At 38.4% G+C, this 21,993-nt stretch overlaps 2 protein-coding genes across 2 annotated transcripts; both read right to left on the reverse strand.

The window, feature by feature from the left end:
* Window positions 1-1,658: 1,658 nt before the first annotated feature.
* On the reverse strand, window positions 1,659-8,723 carry LOC137975212 (carbonic anhydrase 2-like). The gene is made up of 8 exons (XM_068822299.1): window positions 8,520-8,723; window positions 5,496-5,567; window positions 4,995-5,027; window positions 4,587-4,900; window positions 4,247-4,339; window positions 4,079-4,142; window positions 3,750-3,910; window positions 1,659-2,951 (listed from the first exon to the last, which is right to left on the reverse strand). The coding sequence occupies exons 2-8, from the start codon at window positions 5,551-5,553 to the stop codon at window positions 2,658-2,660; spliced, it is 1,017 nt and encodes a 338-aa protein (XP_068678400.1). The 5' UTR covers window positions 5,554-5,567; window positions 8,520-8,723; the 3' UTR covers window positions 1,659-2,657.
* A 5,615-nt stretch (window positions 8,724-14,338) lies between these two features.
* On the reverse strand, window positions 14,339-21,440 carry LOC137975152 (carbonic anhydrase 2-like). The gene is made up of 8 exons (XM_068822232.1): window positions 21,214-21,440; window positions 18,169-18,240; window positions 17,668-17,700; window positions 17,260-17,573; window positions 16,922-17,014; window positions 16,755-16,817; window positions 16,426-16,586; window positions 14,339-15,630 (listed from the first exon to the last, which is right to left on the reverse strand). The coding sequence occupies exons 2-7, from the start codon at window positions 18,224-18,226 to the stop codon at window positions 16,575-16,577; spliced, it is 573 nt and encodes a 190-aa protein (XP_068678333.1). The 5' UTR covers window positions 18,227-18,240; window positions 21,214-21,440; the 3' UTR covers window positions 14,339-15,630; window positions 16,426-16,574.
* Between the last annotated feature and the right edge of the window lie 553 nt (window positions 21,441-21,993).

Genomic DNA, 21,993 nt, shown 5'->3' on the forward strand with positions numbered 1-21,993 from the left:
GTTAGTGGATATATATAGTCATCAGACAAGTGTAACTGTTGTCGGTCAAATCCGGGCTCAGGATGAATCCGTTTTAACCAAGGTTAAATTGGTGATCCTCATTGTTGAACATGCACTCTACATAGTTTAAATCAGCTATCAATCCCCCAAAGAGGGTGGAAAACACCTGCACATTCCCTCATACTCTGTCTTACGCTTCTCAACGTTTTATGTCATCGTGAGCTATCTCGCTTTATCACCGGTCTCTCCTCGGCCCGTGCGCTTGACTGACTAAAGATGGTGGTTCGATTGATTTAGAAGGGAATGTTCCCGGGCAGTGGTGGGTGGGGCGCGCGATTCTTCTCCACTAGGCAGATTACTAGCTAGTGTAACAAGTTTCAATTCGTCGCGATCAGTAGGGCATTGACAATCGCATTTTGTTTTCTGTTTTGCAATCAGATTATTTGGCGCAATTTTCTTTTTCAATCTTAAGGAGAAATCCAAAGCTATTCCGATTAATTTTTTAAACGCTTTCGACCCAGCGCGCGCGCGCATCACATTTGGCACACAATATTTTTATGTAATAGATTTAGCCAAGCCTAAAACCAAAGCTCCCGCGTTATTTATTCTTTCAATTAGTTAACCTGGTTTGAGCCTGCGATCCAATCCAAACCCATTACCTGGTGAGCGGTAGGCCTATCCCGATCATGCTAGTAAAACTGGCATTTTATGATCCTAGCAATTATCGTTTTGCTCCACCGTGAAAATGCTTAAATTATTCTCGATTTCCAAAATAATGCTACTTTGGTTCCAGAAAATGCTTTGTTTCATTTCAAGCAAAACGTAGAAACTCAGGCATCATGTGTGCTTACCATCAACTGGATAAAGCGACATATGCTTAATTGTTGTTGTTGTTGTTTTTATATATATATATATATATATAAAACTTCTGATTCAGCCCAAACTTGTCCAACAATTAATTAATCTCCGAAGTCCTTAACGCTTTCTTGAAGTGTGACATGACCCTAGCCTGGAGTTACTAAACAAGACCACCATTCTGTTGCGCGTTGAAGGGACTGGTCTATGTTCTTCGTAAGAATTTCCTTTTAAGTGGCAGCCTCACATGCCAAACATGTTTGGCATGTGAAGCTGCCACTTAAAGGGGTGCTAAACACACCCGCCTGGTATGTTAGCTACGCCATGCTGATGAGGCCCAAAAAGCCGAAACAGCTGTCCATGGCTGCTAATCGACCGGGTGAAATGGTTGTGCGCATGCGTGATGTGTTGGCCACACCGGTTTGGTGTTAGCGTGTGTCACCTTGCTCTTATTGCTCCTTTTATGAGCAAGCGCGTGAACGAGCCCTGAAAGTGAACTATCGACCAGTTAGGTTCAGACTTCTTTCGAGTCTCAGTTCATTCTTCAGTTACAGAAATCCCTCTCTCAAACACAAAAGTAAATTATCACAATGCTTTTGAATTCTAAAATTTAGCATTCAAAATCTTTGGAGTTTGTCCTTCCCGTTTTATTCATCTAAGACGACATAAACGGTATAAACACACTCAAAATACATTAATTGCAATGCTGCTATTTTTAAGCACAAAAATGGAGTCTCTGGATAAGCGAGAGAACGTTAGCATTACCATGCATTTGGAGGACTGGATTTCAATTAGAACAATAGTATGCTGATAAAACGTGTGTTTATTTATCACTACTGAAGTGGTATAATACATTAGTGGCCACGGCTAATACCTGTTTCACACAACATTTAATAGTACTAGTTATATTACATAATAATAAATAAATTATCACAGCTCATCATAACTTACTCAACTTCACAGTCATAAACTCTGCACAGAGATGAGCCGTTTTGAGACTGATAACTCCCAGATCTTAATTTGTGGCAGTGTTCAACTATGGTAGTGCCACCGCTGTAAAGCATTTCTAATAAATTTCAAGAATGCGCCTCATCTCCACATACTGAAAGGAACTGAAGGCCAGGCCAGTTAAAGCAGACATATCTACATAATTAAGCTGAGGTAAGAAATTGTGGAGAGTCGTCTTCTGTACTGACCCCATTACATCGGAAAAATAGGCAAGCAGGGCAGCCCACACAGGAGAAGCATATCTCGATACTAATCTAACGAGCGTGTAATAAATCGTATCTACAATCCTAGACAAATTGATTGGAACAGTTCCAGTAAGGTAACTCCTATTCTATGCACGAGATACACTAAAGCGAAGTTGGAGTGTAGCTTACTTGCTAATTGTTTTAATAAAGAGGCAGGAGTGAAATTATAACCATCATCTGGTCAAGCGCTTTTAATATTCGTCGATGTGCGGTTAATGCACCAAAAAGTAACTTATGTAAAACCTTATAAACCCTGGTCAGTGAATGTACGGTATTTAAATATTTAAAATAATCTGTTCAAAAATCATCTATGAAAGTATGTAGTAATGGTAACCGCCTAGCAAGAAGGATTTTCAAAGATGTTATTTCGAATCTTTTTTTTGTGGAAGGTGTTTGTTCTCCGAACTGCACGTAGTGCGAATGTGTGGTCATTACCGACCCCAGAGTTTCTCTCTTCTGCGCATTTTCTATGGCGTAGGGTACGCAAAAACCAACAGCTCGAAGAACGAGAATGGAATTGATGAACAACGGTTGGTAGGTGTCTGTGAACTACTGCAAGAAAAGGGAGACTGACAACATCAGCAAGAACACACCGAGGGTCATAGTGACACCAGAGGAGCCTCCAGAATCCACTGCTACTCTAGGCACCGTCGTGGTAGTACCAGTGTCTGCGCGGACAGTAGCCGTGACGGTAACTGTTGTGGTGACTGTCTTGGTAATAGCACAAGGTGAGGAGCGTGGGAAACTTGCTTTGACAATTCGGTTGTTGAGTGGCTGCACTGGACGGTAATTTCCAAATTCTGGTAAAGTGCCGTTCTTTTCGAGCCTTCGCAAAAGGTCCAGCTAAAAAAGAAAAAGAAATGTTTGATACATTTCCTCAAACCATCAGTTCCAAATATTCCAAATACGTAAATTCGAGAAATCTAATAGATGCGTGGTAAACACGACTTACGTAAAACTTAAAATCGAAGGAAAATGATATCAACTGTCATATATTTGAACTTCGGAATCAAATTAAATGATTTCTTATGAGTCTCAGAATGACGATGGCTTTTATAAGACTTCTATAACTAAATGGAGTCCGTAGTTCAAATATATATTAGGAAGTTTAAGAAACTACGACGGGTATGGTATATGTACTACGTATATTTTTGATCTCTTTATTTACTTGACTCATTCATAAAAACTGAAAAAAAGGGCTCTCTTTGGGATCAAAAAAAGCCCGGGTCACGCCCAGATTGGTCTCTTTTAGGGGTTTAATTTACAATTTCTGACGAGCATCCCCCTCCCCCCAGGGGGGGGAAATCACCAAATTTGAGGTTTTGACGACAACATGAGCATACAGATGTGAATCTTTCATTTTCTATTTTTTCTCTGACATAGCTCGTACCAATTTAATTTGGGTATACTTGGCCCACATCGTACGCCGGACGTGAACGAGATGGAATAATCGCGGAGGACTTTGTTTACTGTAAGGGAATAAATTTAACTGATTCTTGATTCTTGATTCCGCCTCAGTAATGACTACAGCCAGAAACTAAAATGTTCTGGCTTTCTATAAAACAAATTTCAAAGCCATCGCCTTTCAGAGTAGAGCCGACCGAAGGAGTCAATGTAGCTTAGTTATTACTACGACTGTACCTGGTATTGCGATATGAAGACATGGTCGCTAAAGACAGTCCACGTGACAGATTCCAGACAGGTAGGAGTGGTCAGAGAACCATTGTACCGGTAGAACTTAGTCTTGTCGGCAGGCAATAGATCGTGAAACGAAAAGGCTGGAACATCGCTCACTGCGGTGACTGTAAAGATAGCGAGAACAAGATACCACGTTAGTCCACAATGAATTAGCAGCTGATATGTTATATCCGTAGGGAAGAAAAACCTTTAAGAGTTGTTTTCATTACTTGAGCTCTATTTTCGAAAAAACGCACTTACATATCACTAAAAAAACCAACATCACTACTTACAAGACTCAATAACCCTGTTGGAAGTTTCGAGGAATGAGAATGCTGTGTTGTTGTGTTCTCCAACCTGAAACAGGAAGACAATCAATTAACCTCTTTTATGCTCGATTCTAATGTCATCTAAAGAAAGCTATAGCCATCATCATCCTCATCATCAAAGTTGATTCTTACCTCAATCAAAAGACCAAGAACGGCAAGACCATCGGGTTTATCAATTGCTTCTGCGATGTTGGCATATTTTGTGTTGTAGCTGACAAAGTGTAACTGTAAAAGAGTGCAAAATATTTTACTTATGTTCCTGTGACATAGTTATGCGTTGACGACGTGGCAAAGAGATAGGTATGAATGATCTAGTTATAGAGCGCTGAGAAACAGAGGAATTCGTTACTTCTGTGCCGAAGAGAAAAAGGTATCAAGAGAGTTATCATTGAGTGTAAAAAAAAAAAATCCTTTGCCACTGATAAGTGAAGATTAAAGAATGGAAATCACTATTATCGTTTGTTTTACATACCTCTGCAGCATATTCCTTTCCGTCGACAGTGTGTTCTGATCCGACCATGTTGTTGGCTCCCCAATGAAAATGAAACTGAACTGTTGTATAAACGCCATTCAGTCCTCCACCACTCACATTGTACACTCTGTGAGGAAAGGACATCTCCAGGGCATGGCCATTGTTGGAAGCAGTGAAAGTCTTGTTTAGTGTCTTGTTGTAGTTTTTTAGTGTGAAGGTACCCAGTTCTTTGTCGACAAATACTTTTGCAGTTTCGATGTCAATTGGTGATTGTCTTTTTCCAGTGCTGCAAGCTCCCTTCCAATTTTGCGGACCTACAATTTTAAGCGATAACAATGTCATAAGGCTTGCTAACTTTTCAAAGTTTGTATAAAAGATTTTCGTATACTTGAGACAAAGAATCCTCACCATCTAAAGCATTTGGATTGTAACTCCATTGAGCTAAAAGAGAAAAAGACAAAAAGGCCGATGTTAGTACACGCTTTGTCTTGAATTACTTTCAATTAACATTTTTTCCCACTTTGTTTTTATTTTCTGTTTGCTAGTGCACGATTTTCAGTTCAAAAACTGTAACGTGAGTCATTTATGAAGATAACAGAAACTAAATACTGAGAGCAGGCTGAGAAGGAAGCATTTTACTTATACAGTAACAGCTGATATTAATATTTGTCAGAACTTGTATCTGATATTTGGCAATCAGAAAGATGTTGGGTCGTCGATATTGAATATCGACAACTGGGAAAACTAACTGTTTAGTTTGAGTTATATACGATTTCTAAATTTTTTAAATTAAACTTTCTGAATAAAGAGTGTTCATCAGTTTCCTTTTGCGGCAGAAAGAGTAACGTTACAAGTATGTGTTCTATAGACACTAAGAAAACATAAAAGCCATGCAAACTAGTAGCTTACCAACGGCAAATGATGCCCAAGCGACACTGAGAACCGCGGCTAAAAAAAACTGATTCATATTGACTATGTAAGCTGTGGAAAAGAAGACAAAACAATCAGTCTTAAGCATACGCAAGCAATATTAATGGGTGGACCCTGGCAAGTGGCAAAAATGGACGTAAGACAGATTGGTATTTTTTGTCTCATGGTTTCAAGCGGATGAGCTGAAGGAGAGGTCGGCCTTAAGTAACACAACCTTAGCTTTCATGATCTTAGAATTTCTGTTAACAGATCGATACTGATCGGGAACGTGCTATAGTAATATTTTAAAGATAAGGTACTGCATTATCACCGAGGCCGTTTGCAATACCTAAGTACAAACTACTTGTCGGTTTCATATAGATGAAAGACATTAAAATTGCAGCTGAAAAAATAGCAACAGAAACTAAAGGAGTATTTGTCAACAAAATTAATTATTCCATCATTCATTATTTTCCTAGTTTTTGGTGACTTCTGTCAAGTGCTCAGAGTATTCAAGTATTTAAGTATCAAGAGCGTTCAAATATTATCTTGCTTGAGAATTACTAGGCCGGGAAACATCAATTGTTTCCGAAAACTGCCTACTCGTTTTTCCGCTGTGAATTCCGCTGTGAATTCTTAGTGAAACTAATCTCTCCTTAATGATTGGATTAGATCCGTTCTAGAATCATATTCGACAAAAAAAGGTGTAATTCAAATCGCGGATCTAGTTTAGTGGCCTGCTAGTCTCGAGAGCCTATTGAAGCGCAATGATAAACCATCCGAAATAGAATTAGGAAAGTGGGTTCCACTCCTTACGTTTGGCGCAACCCAGCTTTTTCAAGTACTGCCACATAGTTATACTGATAACACGAACGCACGTTAGGTCCTTAGTGCACGTGATGCTTCTATCGGGTTGTATCAGGCATGCCTCATCGTTACTGATAAAATCAAAGTTATAAACACCTGAGGTCCTTCAAGTGAAGATTATTATCAAAAAGCAACATTCACTGCAGCACGTGAGGACACATGATTATATGTTAGGAGATGGAAGATATTACGGGAGTACGTGAGTACACAATATCGCATGCACGTGACCTTATGTCATATATGAGTTATCTATATTACTGGTCAAAAACATTTCCACCTTAAGAGGGTGGGTGCATTTTTGTAAAGGTAATCTTTCTGTTCATTTCGGTAACCCCATGCATTGGAAAAAAAATGGTTTTAATTCCTTTAGAAAGAAAGACTATAGCCGGCTTCAACACCAAAAATTACCGACCCATCCGACAAAAGGTCAGACGCAAAAAATATCAAAGATGTTGTAATTTTAACAATATTGTCCAAGATGAGACCTTAATTTACGTGTTAATGAGTTCTTTTATTTGGGAATTTTGGTCAGGACACTATAATTATTTCTGAGATGATAAGAAAGAAAATTGTTTCGTCCGAGAGACAAATAAGACATTTGACAGGCTCTTGGAACAACGTATTGGCCTGTGCCCAAACAGTAATCCGTCTCGGTTCACTTAGATTTTTTTTGTTCATTGATTTTATGCAACCGAGCCTTGTAGCTAGGACGTAAAAGCCTGAGAATGCGAGCATAGTAAACATCAGAGTTCTTCAACTTTCCTTTTAGTTCCGATCTCTTTCATTTCCACTCCAGACACAACAAGACAGGTGAAATGGAATGAGGTCATTAACGAGGATCTTACTTATAACATAGTCAACCTATTATTGATATTGTGTCAAGATTGTCAATGGATTCGCGTTTAATTTCCCGTAGGATGTAAAAACAAAACTAAAAGTAAATGCGCTTCGTTGTTTCTACACCCATATAGATTCGGTTCACAAGAGAAATAACCAAATTAAAAGCATAAGAAAATTAATGAAGTTCTTGCTTTTTGTTTAAAAGTTTAAAGAAGCTCGTTTAACTGAATAACGTTGAACTCGATAAGCAAGATCAATCCCGGTTCAGAAGAGACTTTTTCCTTTGCCCTAAAAACTACTTTCTATGAGGGAAACCAGGAATGGCATCTTTTTAAATCATCAACGCTCAACTGAGAGGACAACCACATTTTCAGACAAGGGTCAACACAGCTAAGGTCGAATTAAAAGCTCATAAACTGAAGAAATTTCCGAGAGCAAAAGTACCGATCCACAGGACACCCAAGCTCAGAGCACACAAAAGCATATCTTTCCGTATGCTACATCGAGAAGGGAAATTATGGAAAAAGCGACGTTGAAAATGAACTGAGTTCAAGTCTCTATCTTTCATATGATCAGTTCATTAAAGACCATCATTTACTCTTCTTGTGAGGCTGCTTATCACGATAAATATCAAGAATTCGTATATTAGCAAAGTAAAATCATCAAAACGTTAGATGTAGGATCTACCCGAGAATTACGATAACGTGGCAAAGGTCTGTATGTTTCAACATTAAAAGGTTTCTTTTCGTTTGTGTCCAAAAGCAGATTGTTCGTAATTAAATTCTAATATTATCCACAGCGGGAAAAAATAGGTACATTACAGAACAGAAATCTCAATTCAAAATAAATTCTTCGAGTTGGCAAATTGTAAAAACAAATTGGATTTTGATCGGTTATTTGTTCTTTGCTTGATAAAACACTTACGCAAAAATTGCGGTAAACGAGCTTAAGGCAGGCGTGCGTTTGAGGCTTTTTTTAACTATATTTTTGCCTTTGTTTGCATTTTCTCGTAATCTTTCAATTTTTACTGAAACGTCATGGATTCACGATTTCCCTTTACTTCAAATTTTTAAATTACTTGACGCAAGGGGTTTTGGAAAAAAAGTTGATCAACTTGAAAAGTTGTAGGTCCAATGGTTAGAGATAATTGTACCGGCGTCTCGAAATTCCTTAATCTCAATAAACACTTATCACATGCACATACTCAACTGACGATTTGAACCCATTGTAGACAAGCTATTTATCGTCCTCGTCATCGTCATCATCGTTGCTACCAGCTACAAAATTAATCACATCTACCACAAATGCGTAATTTACCTTGAAATTGAAGACCTCTCTTTTTGAAGATATAGCTTGAAAATGTGTGCTGCTTGACTTCAAATAGGAAGAAATAAGCTCCCAGTTAAATTAACGAGTTATGACTGAAGCTGGGAACCAGGAATTTCAATTATTTCTGAGTATCAGGATCGCTGCGATCGCTGGAAAATATCTAGCACCGGTTCTGGAAGTTTTGATCAGCAGTCGAAGCGATCTCGGAGAACACTGAAAAAATTGGAAAGTTTTTCGATTTTTATACCTTCAGCTCTAAGATAGGATTCCTATGATATTGTCAATATTGCAATATTCTAAGTTTCTAAGTAAGGAGTATTTTGATATTTAGGATTTCTTTTCGTCTTTGTTTTGCTGTTTCTACCAAACACTGTCGTTACGCAGTGGGGGTCCTGCGCAAAACGAGTAACTTTTTCAACACTGTCGTAAGAAAGATAAAGGTAGATTTTATCGTAGGCAACATTAAGGTACACAGAATTTGTTGATTTCGGGCAAAAACATCTGACAAAAGATACCCAATTAATTGTTCAAAAATGAGCCATGCATCTTGAAGCTGATATACAAAAATGAATTATGAACGACCTTAGACGAGTCGCTCACGTGATATCGCGCTTATTGCCGAATATACAAAATTTTGATTAATAATGACGAACATTACAATTGACAGCTCGCGTTTTTAGTAAACGTGAGAAGAACAAACATAAAGAGACATCCCCGAGGGGAGACGTTATCATTCTTCACAGGAAATGACGCAGCATCCAGGGACCAATGTTTTGGTTTACGACGCTGGGCCAGTTTGGAACGCTCGTGTGTTGCTAAGGTCGGCTGCTAATTTCGACGCTCTTCAAGTATAATGAAGCCTGAGAATTAAAGCTTTTCCGATAGCGTACTTGTAAGAAATGTAGAAAAGTTTCAACTTAATGGTATGTTTTTTTCAAACTAAGCATCGACTTCTGACTGGTTGAGTTCAAAGCACCTGTAGCGCCTTTAATGTAAATCTAGTGTGCCATACCCACCCACCCACCCCCTCACTGGCGTATCCAACAAGAACCCGTGACTGTATTAGTATATTATTAAACATCTGCATAATAGATGATTCAGTATTGTTTAAACTCGTTTAAGAGTTGCCGGAGTTGAGAGCGTTTGAAAAGATTGTAAGTGTTTTGTTGCTAACTACAGGCTTTAGAGTTTAAGACGTTTCTGTACTTTTCAGCTAATTGAATACGCGGTTTTTTAATCAAATAAAACGCGAGATCCACTAACAAAATCGGCAATGCTTAAATGATGATATCCATGCAGTTCATACACAGTCATAGAAAAACTTGCTGGTTATTGCATGAGCTGCGGTAATATTACACGCCCTTGATAACAGACCCTGTGTCCTTTTTACAAGCTTGGCAATGACGCTGGGCAAGTTTGAAACGCTCGTGTGTTGCTAAGGTCGGCTGCTAATTTCGACGCTCTTCAAGTGTAATGAAGCCTGATAATTAAAGCTTTTCCGATAGCGTACTTGTACGAAATGTAGAACAGTTTCAACTTAATGGTTTTTTTTTTTTTCAAACTAAGCTTCGACTTCCGACTGGTTGAGTTCAAAGCGCCTTTAGCGTCTTTCCTGTAAATCTAATGTGCCATATTGGGCAATTAATATTCGATACGAACTTTGAGGAACAATGGAATATCGACGCTTCGTTGTAGAAAATGGCCATGGTTTCTAGTCAAATTGTGTCACATTAATCCACACACGATGAGTAATGAGTATTTCTTTTCTCCGATATTGCGAATATGTTCTAAAATAATATAAAGTCATAGTTGAAAGACGTATATAGACCTAAAGCTTGTTTCGTCTCTTGAAACCTCTTAATTCTATAACAGACAGGTGTAATATCGCAATGCATTATCGTGATGATTTTATTGTTTTGGGAAAAGATTGTTATTTTCCTAACGTAAATCGCAGGATCGAGTTAACTTTCTGGGACATGAAATCGCTCTCTCAAAATAAACGCCGCAAACAGAGCAACCAGATAGCAATGCATAGCGTGCTTGTAGTAAAGTGTGTAATGAAAAGAAAATAGTTTTTTCGAGTGACGCGGTGGTCATGTGATATTTTTTTAAACCAGTGGTGTCACTCCCAAGGTCGTAGAAATTTTGTGTGCCTTCTCTCTCTGCAACAAGCATATGATGACATCAACTAAATCAACTGATATGTGAAGTGCTAGGTAATTCAAGACAATAACAAAAACACGATTTTATATGGATTTCTTCTGTCTGGAGGTTGTTCAAAGAAAAAGACAGAGTGGTGCTTTGCCGATACAAGATACAAGATGACGAAGCGACCTTGACTTCTGGACACCAGAGTCTCTGTATTTATTTACCCTTGCTTGATATGAAATATTGGACAAATAAATTGTTTTTATTGAAATAAAAGCGAACCGTTGATGTACTGATACGCATAATCGCGCCATGTCGTTCAGAAATTATTGCGTCATATATCAGTTGTTGAAGAAAGTTCCCACGTCTAGAATGCGGTCGAAAGGTTAAGCTTTCACGTGCCTGGCACGTGAGAGAACCAGTTCGTACGACTTGTCGAAGGAAACTTCAAACTGTTCAAAGCTTTTCGCTCAAAAAAATCCTAAAACTTGGACACCATAGTACAGCATTTTAAGTCCGCGAATGTGAAAGCTATTGAGGAAAACTTGTGCGATGGTCCTATCGATAATGCTGTCCAAGTTAACATGTTAACTGACGTGATCACTACAGGACAATTATATTGTGGTGCAATTCTTCTGCTTTTTTGCCATTTTTGAAATCAGCGGATAAAGTTGTGGTCTATTCTTTTCTACGCTGTTAAGTACTACTGTACGATGTTTAAGATGGTTACTTGATCATGTAGATGGAAGGAAAGCTCAATTGTAGAGGATAAGGCCTTTCTACTCATGATAACGGAATAAGATGACGGGCAGCAGTTCTACTTTATTCTACTTGATGTGGTAATTTTCTCACGCTGTTTAATTTGTGGATGAATTACTGAACAATAACCAATGATGGTTGTTCAGTTTGGAAGCACATTATATTACTGTTGTTCTATTTTGATGTAGTCCCTTCTTTCAAATCAATAGTGAATGAATATTCAATGAAGTGAAAGCAGTGTATTCTTCTGCATAATAGCAGGCAGTACTTGTACTCCTTTTTGGCGCTCTGAAAGCCGTTTGGAGAGGGCCATGAATAACACTTATATTAGGCCCACACAGAGTTATTTACTCCGCGATGCAGTATTATCGGTCTGGCGATAGGAACAAAAGGAAACAAGATCTGTTAAGTTTCTTGTCCGTTGCATGAGAAAGGCCAGGTCAATAAATGGCTTCGGATCGTATACAAAAATACCAACACCAGAAAACCGTTGTCCAATTTAAATGAATTTCATGGTTAGTGGATATATATAGTTATCAGACAAGTGTAACTGTTGTCGGTCAAATCCGGGCTCAGGATGAATCCGTTTTAACCAAGGTTAAATTGGTGATCCTCATTTTACCTACTGTAGGTTGAATATGCACTCTACATAGTTTAAATCAGCTATCAATCCCCCAAAGAGGGTGGAAATAACTGTACCTTCCCTCATACTCTGTCTTACGCTTCTCAACGTTTTATGTCATCGAGAGCTATCTCGCTTTATCACCGGTCTCTCCTCGGCCCGTGCGCTTGACTGACTAAAGATGGTGGTTCGATTGACTTAGAAGGGAATGTTCCCGGGCAGTGGTGGGTGGGGCGCGCGATTCTTCTCCACTAGGCAGATTACTAGCTAGTGTAACAAGTTTCAATTCGTCGATCAGTAGGGCATTTGACAATCGCATTTTGCTTTCTGTTTTGCAATCAGATTATTTGGCGCAACTTTCTTTTTCAATCTTAAGGAGAAATCCAAAGCTATTCCGATTAATTTTTTAAACGCTTTCGACCCAGCGCGCGCGCATCACATTTGGCACACAATATTTTTATGTAGTTCTATAGATTTAGCCAAGCCTAAAACCAAAGCTCCCGCGTTATTTATTCTTTCAATTAGTTAACCTGGTTTGAGCCTGCGATCCAATCGAAACCCATTACCTGGTGAGCGGTAGCCCTATCCCGATCATGCTAGTAAAACTAGCATTTTATGATTCTAGCAATTATCGTTTTGCTCCACCGTGAAAATGCTTAAATTATACTCGATTTCCAAAATAATGCTACTTTGGTTCCAGAAAATGCTTTGCTTTATTTCAAGCAAAACGTAGAAACTCAGGCATCATGTGTGCTTACCATCAACTGGACAAAGCGACATATGCTTAATTGTTGTTTTTTATATATATATATATATAAAACTTCTGATACAGCCCAAACTTGTCCAACAATTAATTAATCTCCGAAGTCCTTAACGCTTTCTTGAAGTGTGACATGACGCCAGCCTGGAGTTAGTAAACAAGAGCACCATTCTGTTGCGCGTTGAAGGGACTGGTCTATGTTCTTCGTAAGAATTTCCTTTTATGAGCAAGCGCGTGAACGAGCCCTGAAAGTTAACTATCGACCAGCTAGGTTCAGACTTCTTTCGAGTCTCACTTCATTCTTCAGTTACAGAAATCCCTCTCTCAAACACAAAAGCAAATCATCACAATGCTTTTGAATTCTAAAATTTAGCATTCAAAATCTTTGGAGTGTTGAAATTTGGATCAAAGTTATGCAAAATGCTAAATAATGCTAGTAATTCCTTTTACAGAAAAAGTGCGAAAAAACGCTTGTTTAACCAAATAATGCCAAAAAATGCTAGCATAATCGGGAAGGGCCTAGTGAGCGGTCAACTTCAAAAAAAAGCTGTCCTCGATGAGCTCTAAACTTGTTGAACTCCAGATATGGTCACAGGATACTGGTCACATTGGCATACATGGAGGGGTAGATGTACGCAGTACGGTGGTCGTACGATTACAATAGTAGGGAGCTTACGAAACGAGGACGACGACGGCTACGAGGACTTCATTTAAAAATACGAGTTCGCGTTATTCGTATCACTACGAAACTATTTCATGTCGCTTCGCGTTGAAAATGTGTAGTAACTGTCGAGGAATTAAACTGGTATGAGTGGGTTGGAAGCGTAGAGAGAGAACTGAAAATTCATCGTCATGTGCTAACGTCCTCCACAGAACCTTGAATTTGGTCATTTCACGCCGTCATTAAGGAGATGACGGCAAAGAAATGTACCAAATGTAAAACGCACGTGCAGAGCGATTGTTTTTGCTCACTAAATCTATTGTTTTGCAGCGTCGTCGTTGCCGTCGGCGTCGTCGTTTCGTAAGCTCCCTAATTTCTTACCCATGGTATTCCGCAAGAGGCTCCGCTATAAATAAAAATCCATAGCTATTTATGACCCCCAAACTGTTTGAAAAACGGGCACAGCAAAGCTTCAGACTCTTGAGTTTGAAACCAATGCTACTAGAAATTTAAGGGGGCATGACAAACAACATTATCAGAAATGGAATCAAGTAACTTGGATAGCGGTGAATCCTTTGATGCCAAAGTGAATGCGTACTGAAGCAAAAAAAAAATTCAAAAGGAAAACAAAAGATTTGAAAACTGTTCCCTTTTTCTTCCCTAACGTTCTCTCGCTCATCCAGAGACTCCATTTTTGTGCTTCAAAATAGCAGCATTGCAATTAATGTATTTTGAGTGTGTTTATACCGTTTATGTCGTCTTAGATGAATAAAACGGGAAGGACAAACTGAAGTTCTAAGACCTTTTGAAACTTTACCATGCATTTGGAGGACTGGATTTCAATTAGAACAATAGTATGCTGATAAAACGTGTGTTTATTTATCACTACTGAAGTGGTATAATACATTAGTGGCCACGGCTAATACCTGTTTCACACAACATTTAATAGTACTAGTTATATTACATGCTAATAAATAAATTATCACAGCTCATCATAATTTACTCAACTTCACTGTCATAAACTCTGCACAGAGATGAGCCGTTTTGAGACTGATAACTCCCAGATCTTAATTTGTGGCAGTGTTCAACTATGGTAGTGCCACCGCTGTAAAGCATTTCTAATAAATTTCAAGAATGCGCACCTCATCTCCACATACTGAAAGGAACTGAAGGCCAGGCCAGTTAAAGCAGACATATCTACATAATTAAGCTGAGGTAAGAAATTGTGGAGAGTCGTCTTCTGTACTGACCCCATTACATCGGAAAAATAGTCAAGCAGGGCAGCCCACACAGGAGAAGCATATCTCGATACTAATCTAACGAGCGTGTAATAAATCGTATCTACAATCCTAGACAAATTGATTGGGACAGTTCCAGTAAGGTAACTCCTATCCTATGCACGAGATACACTAAAGCGAAGTTGGAGTGTAGCTTACTTGCTAATTGTTTTAATAAGGAGGCAGGAGTGAAATTATAACCATCATCTGGTCAAGCGCTTTTAATATTCGTCGATGTGCGGTTAATGCACCAAAAAGTAACTTATGTAAAACCTTATAAACCCTGGTCAGTGAATGTACGGTATTTAAATATTTAAAATAATCTGTTCAAAAATCATCTATGAAAGTATGTAGTAATGGTAACCGCCTAGCAAGAAGGATTTTCAAAGATGTTATTTCGAATCTTTTTTTGTGGAAGGTGTTTGTTCTCCGAACTGCACGTAGTGCGAATGTGTGGTCATTACCGACCCCAGAGTTTCTCTCTTCTGCGCATTTTCTATGGCGTAGGGTACGCAAAAACCAACAGCTCGAAGAACGAGAATGGAATTGATGAACAACGGTTGGTAGGTGTCTGTGAACTACTGCAAGAAAAGGGAGACTGACAACATCAGCAAGAACACACCGAGGGTCATAGTGACACCAGAGGAGCCTCCAGAATCCACTGCTACTCTAGGCACCGTCGTGGTAGTACCAGTGTCTGCGCGGACAGTAGCCGTGACGGTAACTGTTGTGGTGACTGTCTTGGTAATAGCACAAGGTGAGGAGCGTGGGAAACTTGCTTTGACAATTCGGTTGTTGAGTGGCTGCACTGGACGGTAATTTCCAAATTCTGGTAAAGTGCCGTTCTTTTCGAGCCTTCGCAAAAGGTCCAGCTAAAACGAAAAGAAATGTTTGATACATTTCCTCAAACCATCAGTTCCAAATATTCCAAATACGTAAATTCAAGAAATCTAATAGATGCGTGGTAAACACGACTTACGTAAAACTTAAAATCGAAGGAAAATGATATCAACTGTCATATATTTGAACTTCGGAATCAAATTAAAAGATTTCTTATGAGTCTCAGAATGACGATGGCTTTTATAAGACTTCTATAACTAAATGGAGTCCGTAGTTCAAATATATATTAGGAAGTTTAAGAAACTACGACGGCTACGGTATATGTACAACGTATATTTTTGATTTCTTTATTTACTTGACTCATTCATAAAAACTGAAAAAAAGGCCTCTCTTTGGGATCAAAAAAAGCCTGGGTCACGCCCAGATTGATCTCTTTTAGGGGTTTAATTTACAATTTCTGACGAGCACCCCCCTCCCCCCCGGGGGGGAAATCACCAAATTTGAGGTTTTGACGACAACATGAGCATACAGATGTGAATCTTTCATTTTCTATTTTTTCTTTGACACAGCTCGTACCAATTTAATTTTGGGATACTTGGCCCACATCGTACGCCGGACGTGAACGAGATGGAATAATCGCGGAGGACTTTGTTTACTGTAAGGGAATAAATTTAACTGATTCTTGATTCTTGATTCTGCCTCAGTAATGACTACAGCCAGAAACTAAAATGTTCTGACTTTCTATAAAGCAAATTTCACAGCCATCGCCTTTCAGAGTAGAGCCGACCGCACGAGTCAATGTAGCTTAGTTATTACTACGACTGTACCTGGTATTGCGATATGAAGACATGGTCGCTAAACACAGTCCACGTGACAGATTCCAGACAGGTAGGAGTGGTCAGAGAACCATTGTACCGGTAGAACTTAGTCTTGTCGGCAGGCAATAGATCGTGAAACGAAAAGGCTGGAACATCGCTCACTGCGGTGACTGTAAAGATAGCGAAAACAAGATACCACGTTAGTCCACAATGAATTAGCAGCTGATATGTTATATCCGTAGGGAAGAAAAACCTTTTAGAGTTGTTTTCATTATTTGAGCTCTATTTTCGAAAAAGCGCACTTACATATCACTAAAAAAACCAACATCACTACTTACAAGACTCAATAACCTGTTGGAAGTTTCGAGGAATGAGAATGCTGTATTGTTGTGTTCTCCAACCTGAAACAGGAAGACAATCAATTAACCTCTTTTATGCTCGATTCTAATGTCATCTAAAGAAAGCTAGAGCCATCATCATCCTCATCATCAAAGTTGATTCTTACCTCAATCAAAAGACCAAGAACGGCAAGACCATCGGGTTTATCAATTGCTTCTGCGATGTTGGCATATTTTGTGTTGTAGCTGACAAAGTGTAACTGTAAAAGAGTGCAAAATATTTTACTTATGTTCCTGTGACATAGTTATGCGTTGACGACATGGCAAAGAGATAGGTATGAATGATCTAGTTATAGAGCGCTGAGAAACAGAGGAATTCGTTACTTCTGTGCCGAAGAGAAAAAGGTATCAAGAGAGTTATCATTGAGTGTAAAAAAAAAATCCTTTGCCACTGATAAGTGAAGATTAAAGAATGGAAATCACTATTATCGTTTGTTTTACATACCTCTGCAGCATATTCCTTTCCGTCGACAGTGTGTTCTGATCCGACCATGTTGTTGGCTCCCCAATGAAAATGAAACTGAACTGTTGTATAAACGCCATTCAGTCCTCCACCACTCACATTGTACACTCTGTGAGGAAAGGACATCTCCAGGGCATGGCCATTGTTGGAAGCAGTGAAAGTCTTGTTTAGTGTCTTGTTGTAGTTTTTTAGTGTGAAGGTACCCAGTTCTTTGTCGACAAATACTTTTGCAGTTTCGATGTCAATTGGTGATTGTCTTTTTCCAGTGCTGCAAGCTCCCTTCCAATTTTGCGGACCTACAATTTTAAGCGATAACAATGTCATAAGGCTTGCTAACTTTTCAAAGTTTGTATAAAAGATTTTCGTATACTTGAGACAAAGAATCCTCACCGTCTAAAGCATTTGGATTGTAACTCCATTGAGCTAAAAGAGAAAAAGACAAAAAGGGCGATGTTAGTACACGCTTTGTCTTGAATTACTTTCAATTAACATTTTTTCCCACTTTGTTTTTATTTTCTGTTTGCTAGTGCACGATTTTCAGTTCAAAAACTGTAACGTGAGTCATTTATGAAGATAACAGAAACTAAATACCGAGAGCAGGCTGAGAAGGAAGCATTTTACTTATACAGTAACAGCTGATATTAATATTTGTCAGAACTTGTATCTGATATTTGGCAATCAGAAAGATGTTGGGTCGTCGATATTGAATATCGACAACTGGGAAAACTAACTGTTTAGTTTGAGTTATATAGGATTTCTAAATTTTTTAAATTAAACTTTCTGAATAAAGAGTGTTCATCAGTTTCCTTTTGCGGCAGAAAGAGTAACGTTACAAGTATGTGTTCTATAGACACTAAGAAAACATAAAAGCCATGCAAACTAGTAGCTTACCAACGGCAAATGATGCCCAAGCGACACTGAGAACCGCGGCTAAAAAAAACTGATTCATATTGACTATGTAAGCTGTGGAAAAAAAGACAAAACAATCAGTCTTAAGCATACGCAAGCAATACGTGCATGATTAATGGGTGGACCCTGGCAAGTGGCAAAAATGGACGTAAGACAGATTGGTCTTTTTTGTCTCATGGTTTCAAGCGGATGAGCTGAAGGAGAGGTCGGCCTTAAGTAACACAACCTTAGCTTTCATGATCTTAGAATTTCTGTTAACAGATCGATACTGATCGGGAACGTGCTATAGTAATATTTAAGGACGACTTTAAAGATAAGGTACTGCATTTTGTTCTAAACCGAGGCCGTTTGCAATACTTAAGTGCAAACTACTTATCGGTTTCATTTAGATGAAAGACATTAAAATTGCAGCTGAAAAAATAGCAAAAGAAACTAAAGGAGTACTCGTCAACAAAATTAATTATTCCATCATTGATCATTTTCCCAGTTTTTGGCGACTTCTGTCAAGTGTTCAGAGTATTCAAGTATTTAAGTATCAAGAGCGTTCAAATATTATTTTGCTTGACAATTACTAGGCCGGGAAACATCAATTGTTTCCGAAAACTGCTTACTCGTTTCTCCATCGAATTCCCCTGTGAATTCTTAGTGAAACTAATCTCTCCTTAATGATTGGATTAGATCCGTTCTAGAATCATATTCGACACGAAAAGGTGTAAATCAAATCGCGGATCTAGTTTAGTGGCCTGCTAGTCCCGAGAGCCTATTGAAGCGCAATGATAAACCATCCGAAATAGAATTAGGAAAGTGGGTTCCACTCCCTACGTTTGGCGCAACCCAGCTTTTTCAAGTACTGCCACATAGTTATACTGATAACACGAACGCACGTTAGGTCCTTAGTGCACGTGATGCTTCTATCGGGTTGTATCAGGCATGCCTCATCGTTACTGATAAAATCAAAGTTATAAACACCTGAGGTCCTTCAAGTGAAGATTATTATCAAAAAGCAACATTCACTGCAGCACGTGAGGACACATGATTATATGTTAGGAGATGGAAGATATTACGGGAGCACGTGAGTACACAATATCGCATGCACATGACCTTATGTCATATATGAGTTATCTATATTACTGGTCAAAACAATTTCCACCTTAAGAGGGTGGGTGCATTTTTGTAAAGGTAATCTTTCTGTTCATTTCGGTAACCCCATGCATTGGAAAAAAATGGTTTTAATTCCTTTAGAAAGAAAGACTATAGCCGACTTCAACACCAAAATTACAGACCCATCCGACAAAAGGTCAGACGCAAAAAATATCAAAGATGTTGTAATTTTAACAATATTGTCCAAGATGAGACCTTAATTTAAGTGTTAATGAGTTCTTTTATTTGGGAATTTTGGTCAGGACACTATAATTATTTCTGAGATGATAAGAAAGAAAATTGTTTCGTCCGAGAGACAAATAAGACATTTGACAGGCTCTAGGAACAACGTATTGGCCTGTGCCCAAACAGTAATCCGTCTCGGTTCACTTAGATTTTTTTTGTTCATTGATTTTATGCAACCGAGCCTTGTAGCTAGGACGTAAAAGCCTGAGAATGCGAGCATGGTAAAGATCAGAGTTCTTCAACTTTCCTTTTAGTTCCGATCTCTTTCATTTCCACTCCAGACACAACAAGACAGGTGAAATGGAATAAGGTCATTAACGAGGATCTTACTTATAACATCGTCAACCTATTATTGATATTGTGTCAAGATTGTCAATGGATTCGCGTTTAATTTCCCGTAGGATGTAAAAACAAAACTAAAAGTAAATGCGCTTCGTTGTTTCTACACCCATATAGATTCGGTTCACAAGAGAAATAACCAAATTAAAAGCATAAGAAAATTAATGAAGTTCTTGCTTTTTGTTTAAAAGTTTAAAGAAGCTCGTTTAACTGAATAACGTTGAACTCGATAAGCAAGATCAATCCCGGTTCAGAAGAGACTTTTTCCTTTGCCCTAAAAACTACTTTCTATGAGGGAAACCAGGAATGGCATCTTTTTAAATCATCAACGCTCAACTGAGAGGACAACCACATTTTCAGACAAGGGTCAACACAGCTAAGGTCGAATTAAAAGCTCATAAACTGAAGAAATTTCCGAGAGCAAAAGTACCGATCCACAGGACACCCAAGCTCAGAGCACACAAAAGCATATCTTTCCGTATGCTACATCGAGAAGGGAAATTATGGAAAAAGCGACGTTGAAAATGAACTGAGTTCAAGTCTCTATCTTTCATATGATCAGTTCATTAAAGACCATCATTTACTCTTCTTGTGAGGCTGCTTATCACGATAAATATCAAGAATTCGTATATTAGCAAAGTAAAATCATCAAAACGTTAGATGTAGGATCTACCCGAGAATTACGATAACGTGGCAAAGGTCTGTATGTTTCAACATTAAAAGGTTTCTTTTCGTTTGTGTCCAAAAGCAGATTGTTCGTAATTAAATTCTAATATTATCCACAGCGGGAAAAAATAGGTACATTACAGAACAGAAATCTCAATTCAAAATAAATTCTTCGAGTTGGCAAATTGTAAAAACAAATTGGATTTTGATCGGTTATTTGTTCTTTGCTTGATAAAACACTTACGCAAAAATTGCAGTAAACGAGCTTAAGGCAGGCGTGCGTTTGAGGCTTTTTTTAACTATATTTTTGCCTTTGTTTGCATTTTCTCGTAATCTTTCAATTTTTACTGAAACGTCATGGATTCACGATTTCCTTTACTTCAAATTTTTAAATTACTTGACGCAAGGGGTTTTGGAAAAAAAGTTGATCAACTTGAAAAGTTGTAGGTCCAATGGTTAGAGATAATTGTACCGGCGTCTCGAAATTCCTTAATCTCAATAAACACTTATCACATGCACATACTCAACTGACGATTTGAACCCATTGTAGACAAGCTATTTATCGTCCTCGTCATCGTCATCATCGTTGCTACCAGCTACAAAATTAATCACATCTACCACAAATGCGTAATTTACCTTGAAATTGAAGACCTCTCTTTTTGAAGATATAGCTTGAAAATGTGTGCTGCTTGACTTCAAATAGGAAGAAATAAGCTCCCAGTTAAATTAACGAGTTATGACTGAAGCTGGGAACCAGGAATTTCAATTATTTCTGAGTATCAGGATCGCTGCGATCGCTGGAAAATATCTAGAACCGGTTCTGGAAGTTTTGATCAGCAGTCGAAGCGATCTCGGAGAACACTGAAAAAATTGGAAAGTTTTTCGATTTTTATACCTTCAGCTCTAAGATAGGATTCCTATGATATTGTCAATATTGCAATATTCTAAGTTTCTAAGTAAGGAGTATTTTGATATTTAGGATTTCTTTTCGTCTTTGTTTTGCTGTTTCTACCAAACACTGTCGTTACGCAGTGGGGGTCCTGCGCAAAACGAGTAACTTTTTCAACACGTAAGAAAGATAAAGGTAGATTTTATCGTAGGCAACATTAAGGTACACAGAATTTGTTGATTTCGGGCAAAAACATCTGACAAAAGATACCCAATTAATTGTTCAAAAATGAGCCATGCATCTTGAAGCTGATATACAAAAATGAATTATGAACGACCTTAGACGAGTCGCTCACGTGATATCTCGCTTATTGCCGAATATACAAAATTTTGATTAATAATGACGAACATTACAATTGACAGCTCGCGTTTTTAGTAAACGTGAGAAGAACAAACATAAAGAGACATCCCCGAGGGGAGACGTTATCATTCTTCACAGGAAATGACGCAGCATCCAGGGACCAATGT

The sequence above is a fragment of the Montipora foliosa genome, chromosome 11 (genome assembly GCF_036669935.1).
Source record: "Montipora foliosa isolate CH-2021 chromosome 11, ASM3666993v2, whole genome shotgun sequence".
Lineage (NCBI taxonomy): Eukaryota > Metazoa > Cnidaria > Anthozoa > Scleractinia > Acroporidae > Montipora > Montipora foliosa.

Bases quoted from the DNA above. Each gene is read 5' to 3' on its own strand.
- LOC137975152 (XM_068822232.1), bottom strand. From the start codon at position 18,226: ATGAATCAGTTTTTTTTAGCCGCGGTTCTCAGTGTCGCTTGGGCATCA. The intron at 17,701-18,168 runs GTAAGCTACTAG...TTTCTCTTTTAG, and splicing joins TTGGGCATCATTTGCCGTTG to CTCAATGGAGTTACAATCCA. The intron at 17,574-17,667 runs GTGAGGATTCTT...TTAAAATTGTAG, and splicing joins CAATCCAAATGCTTTAGACG to GTCCGCAAAATTGGAAGGGA.
- LOC137975212 (XM_068822299.1), bottom strand. From the start codon at position 5,553: ATGAATCAGTTTTTTTTAGCCGCGGTTCTCAGTGTCGCTTGGGCATCA. The intron at 4,143-4,246 runs GTAAGAATCAAC...TTCCTGTTTCAG, and splicing joins TTCTTGGTCTTTTGATTGAG to GTTGGAGAACACAACAACAC. The intron at 3,911-4,078 runs GTAAGTAGTGAT...CTATCTTTACAG, and splicing joins CAACAGGGTTATTGAGTCTT to TCACCGCAGTGAGCGATGTT.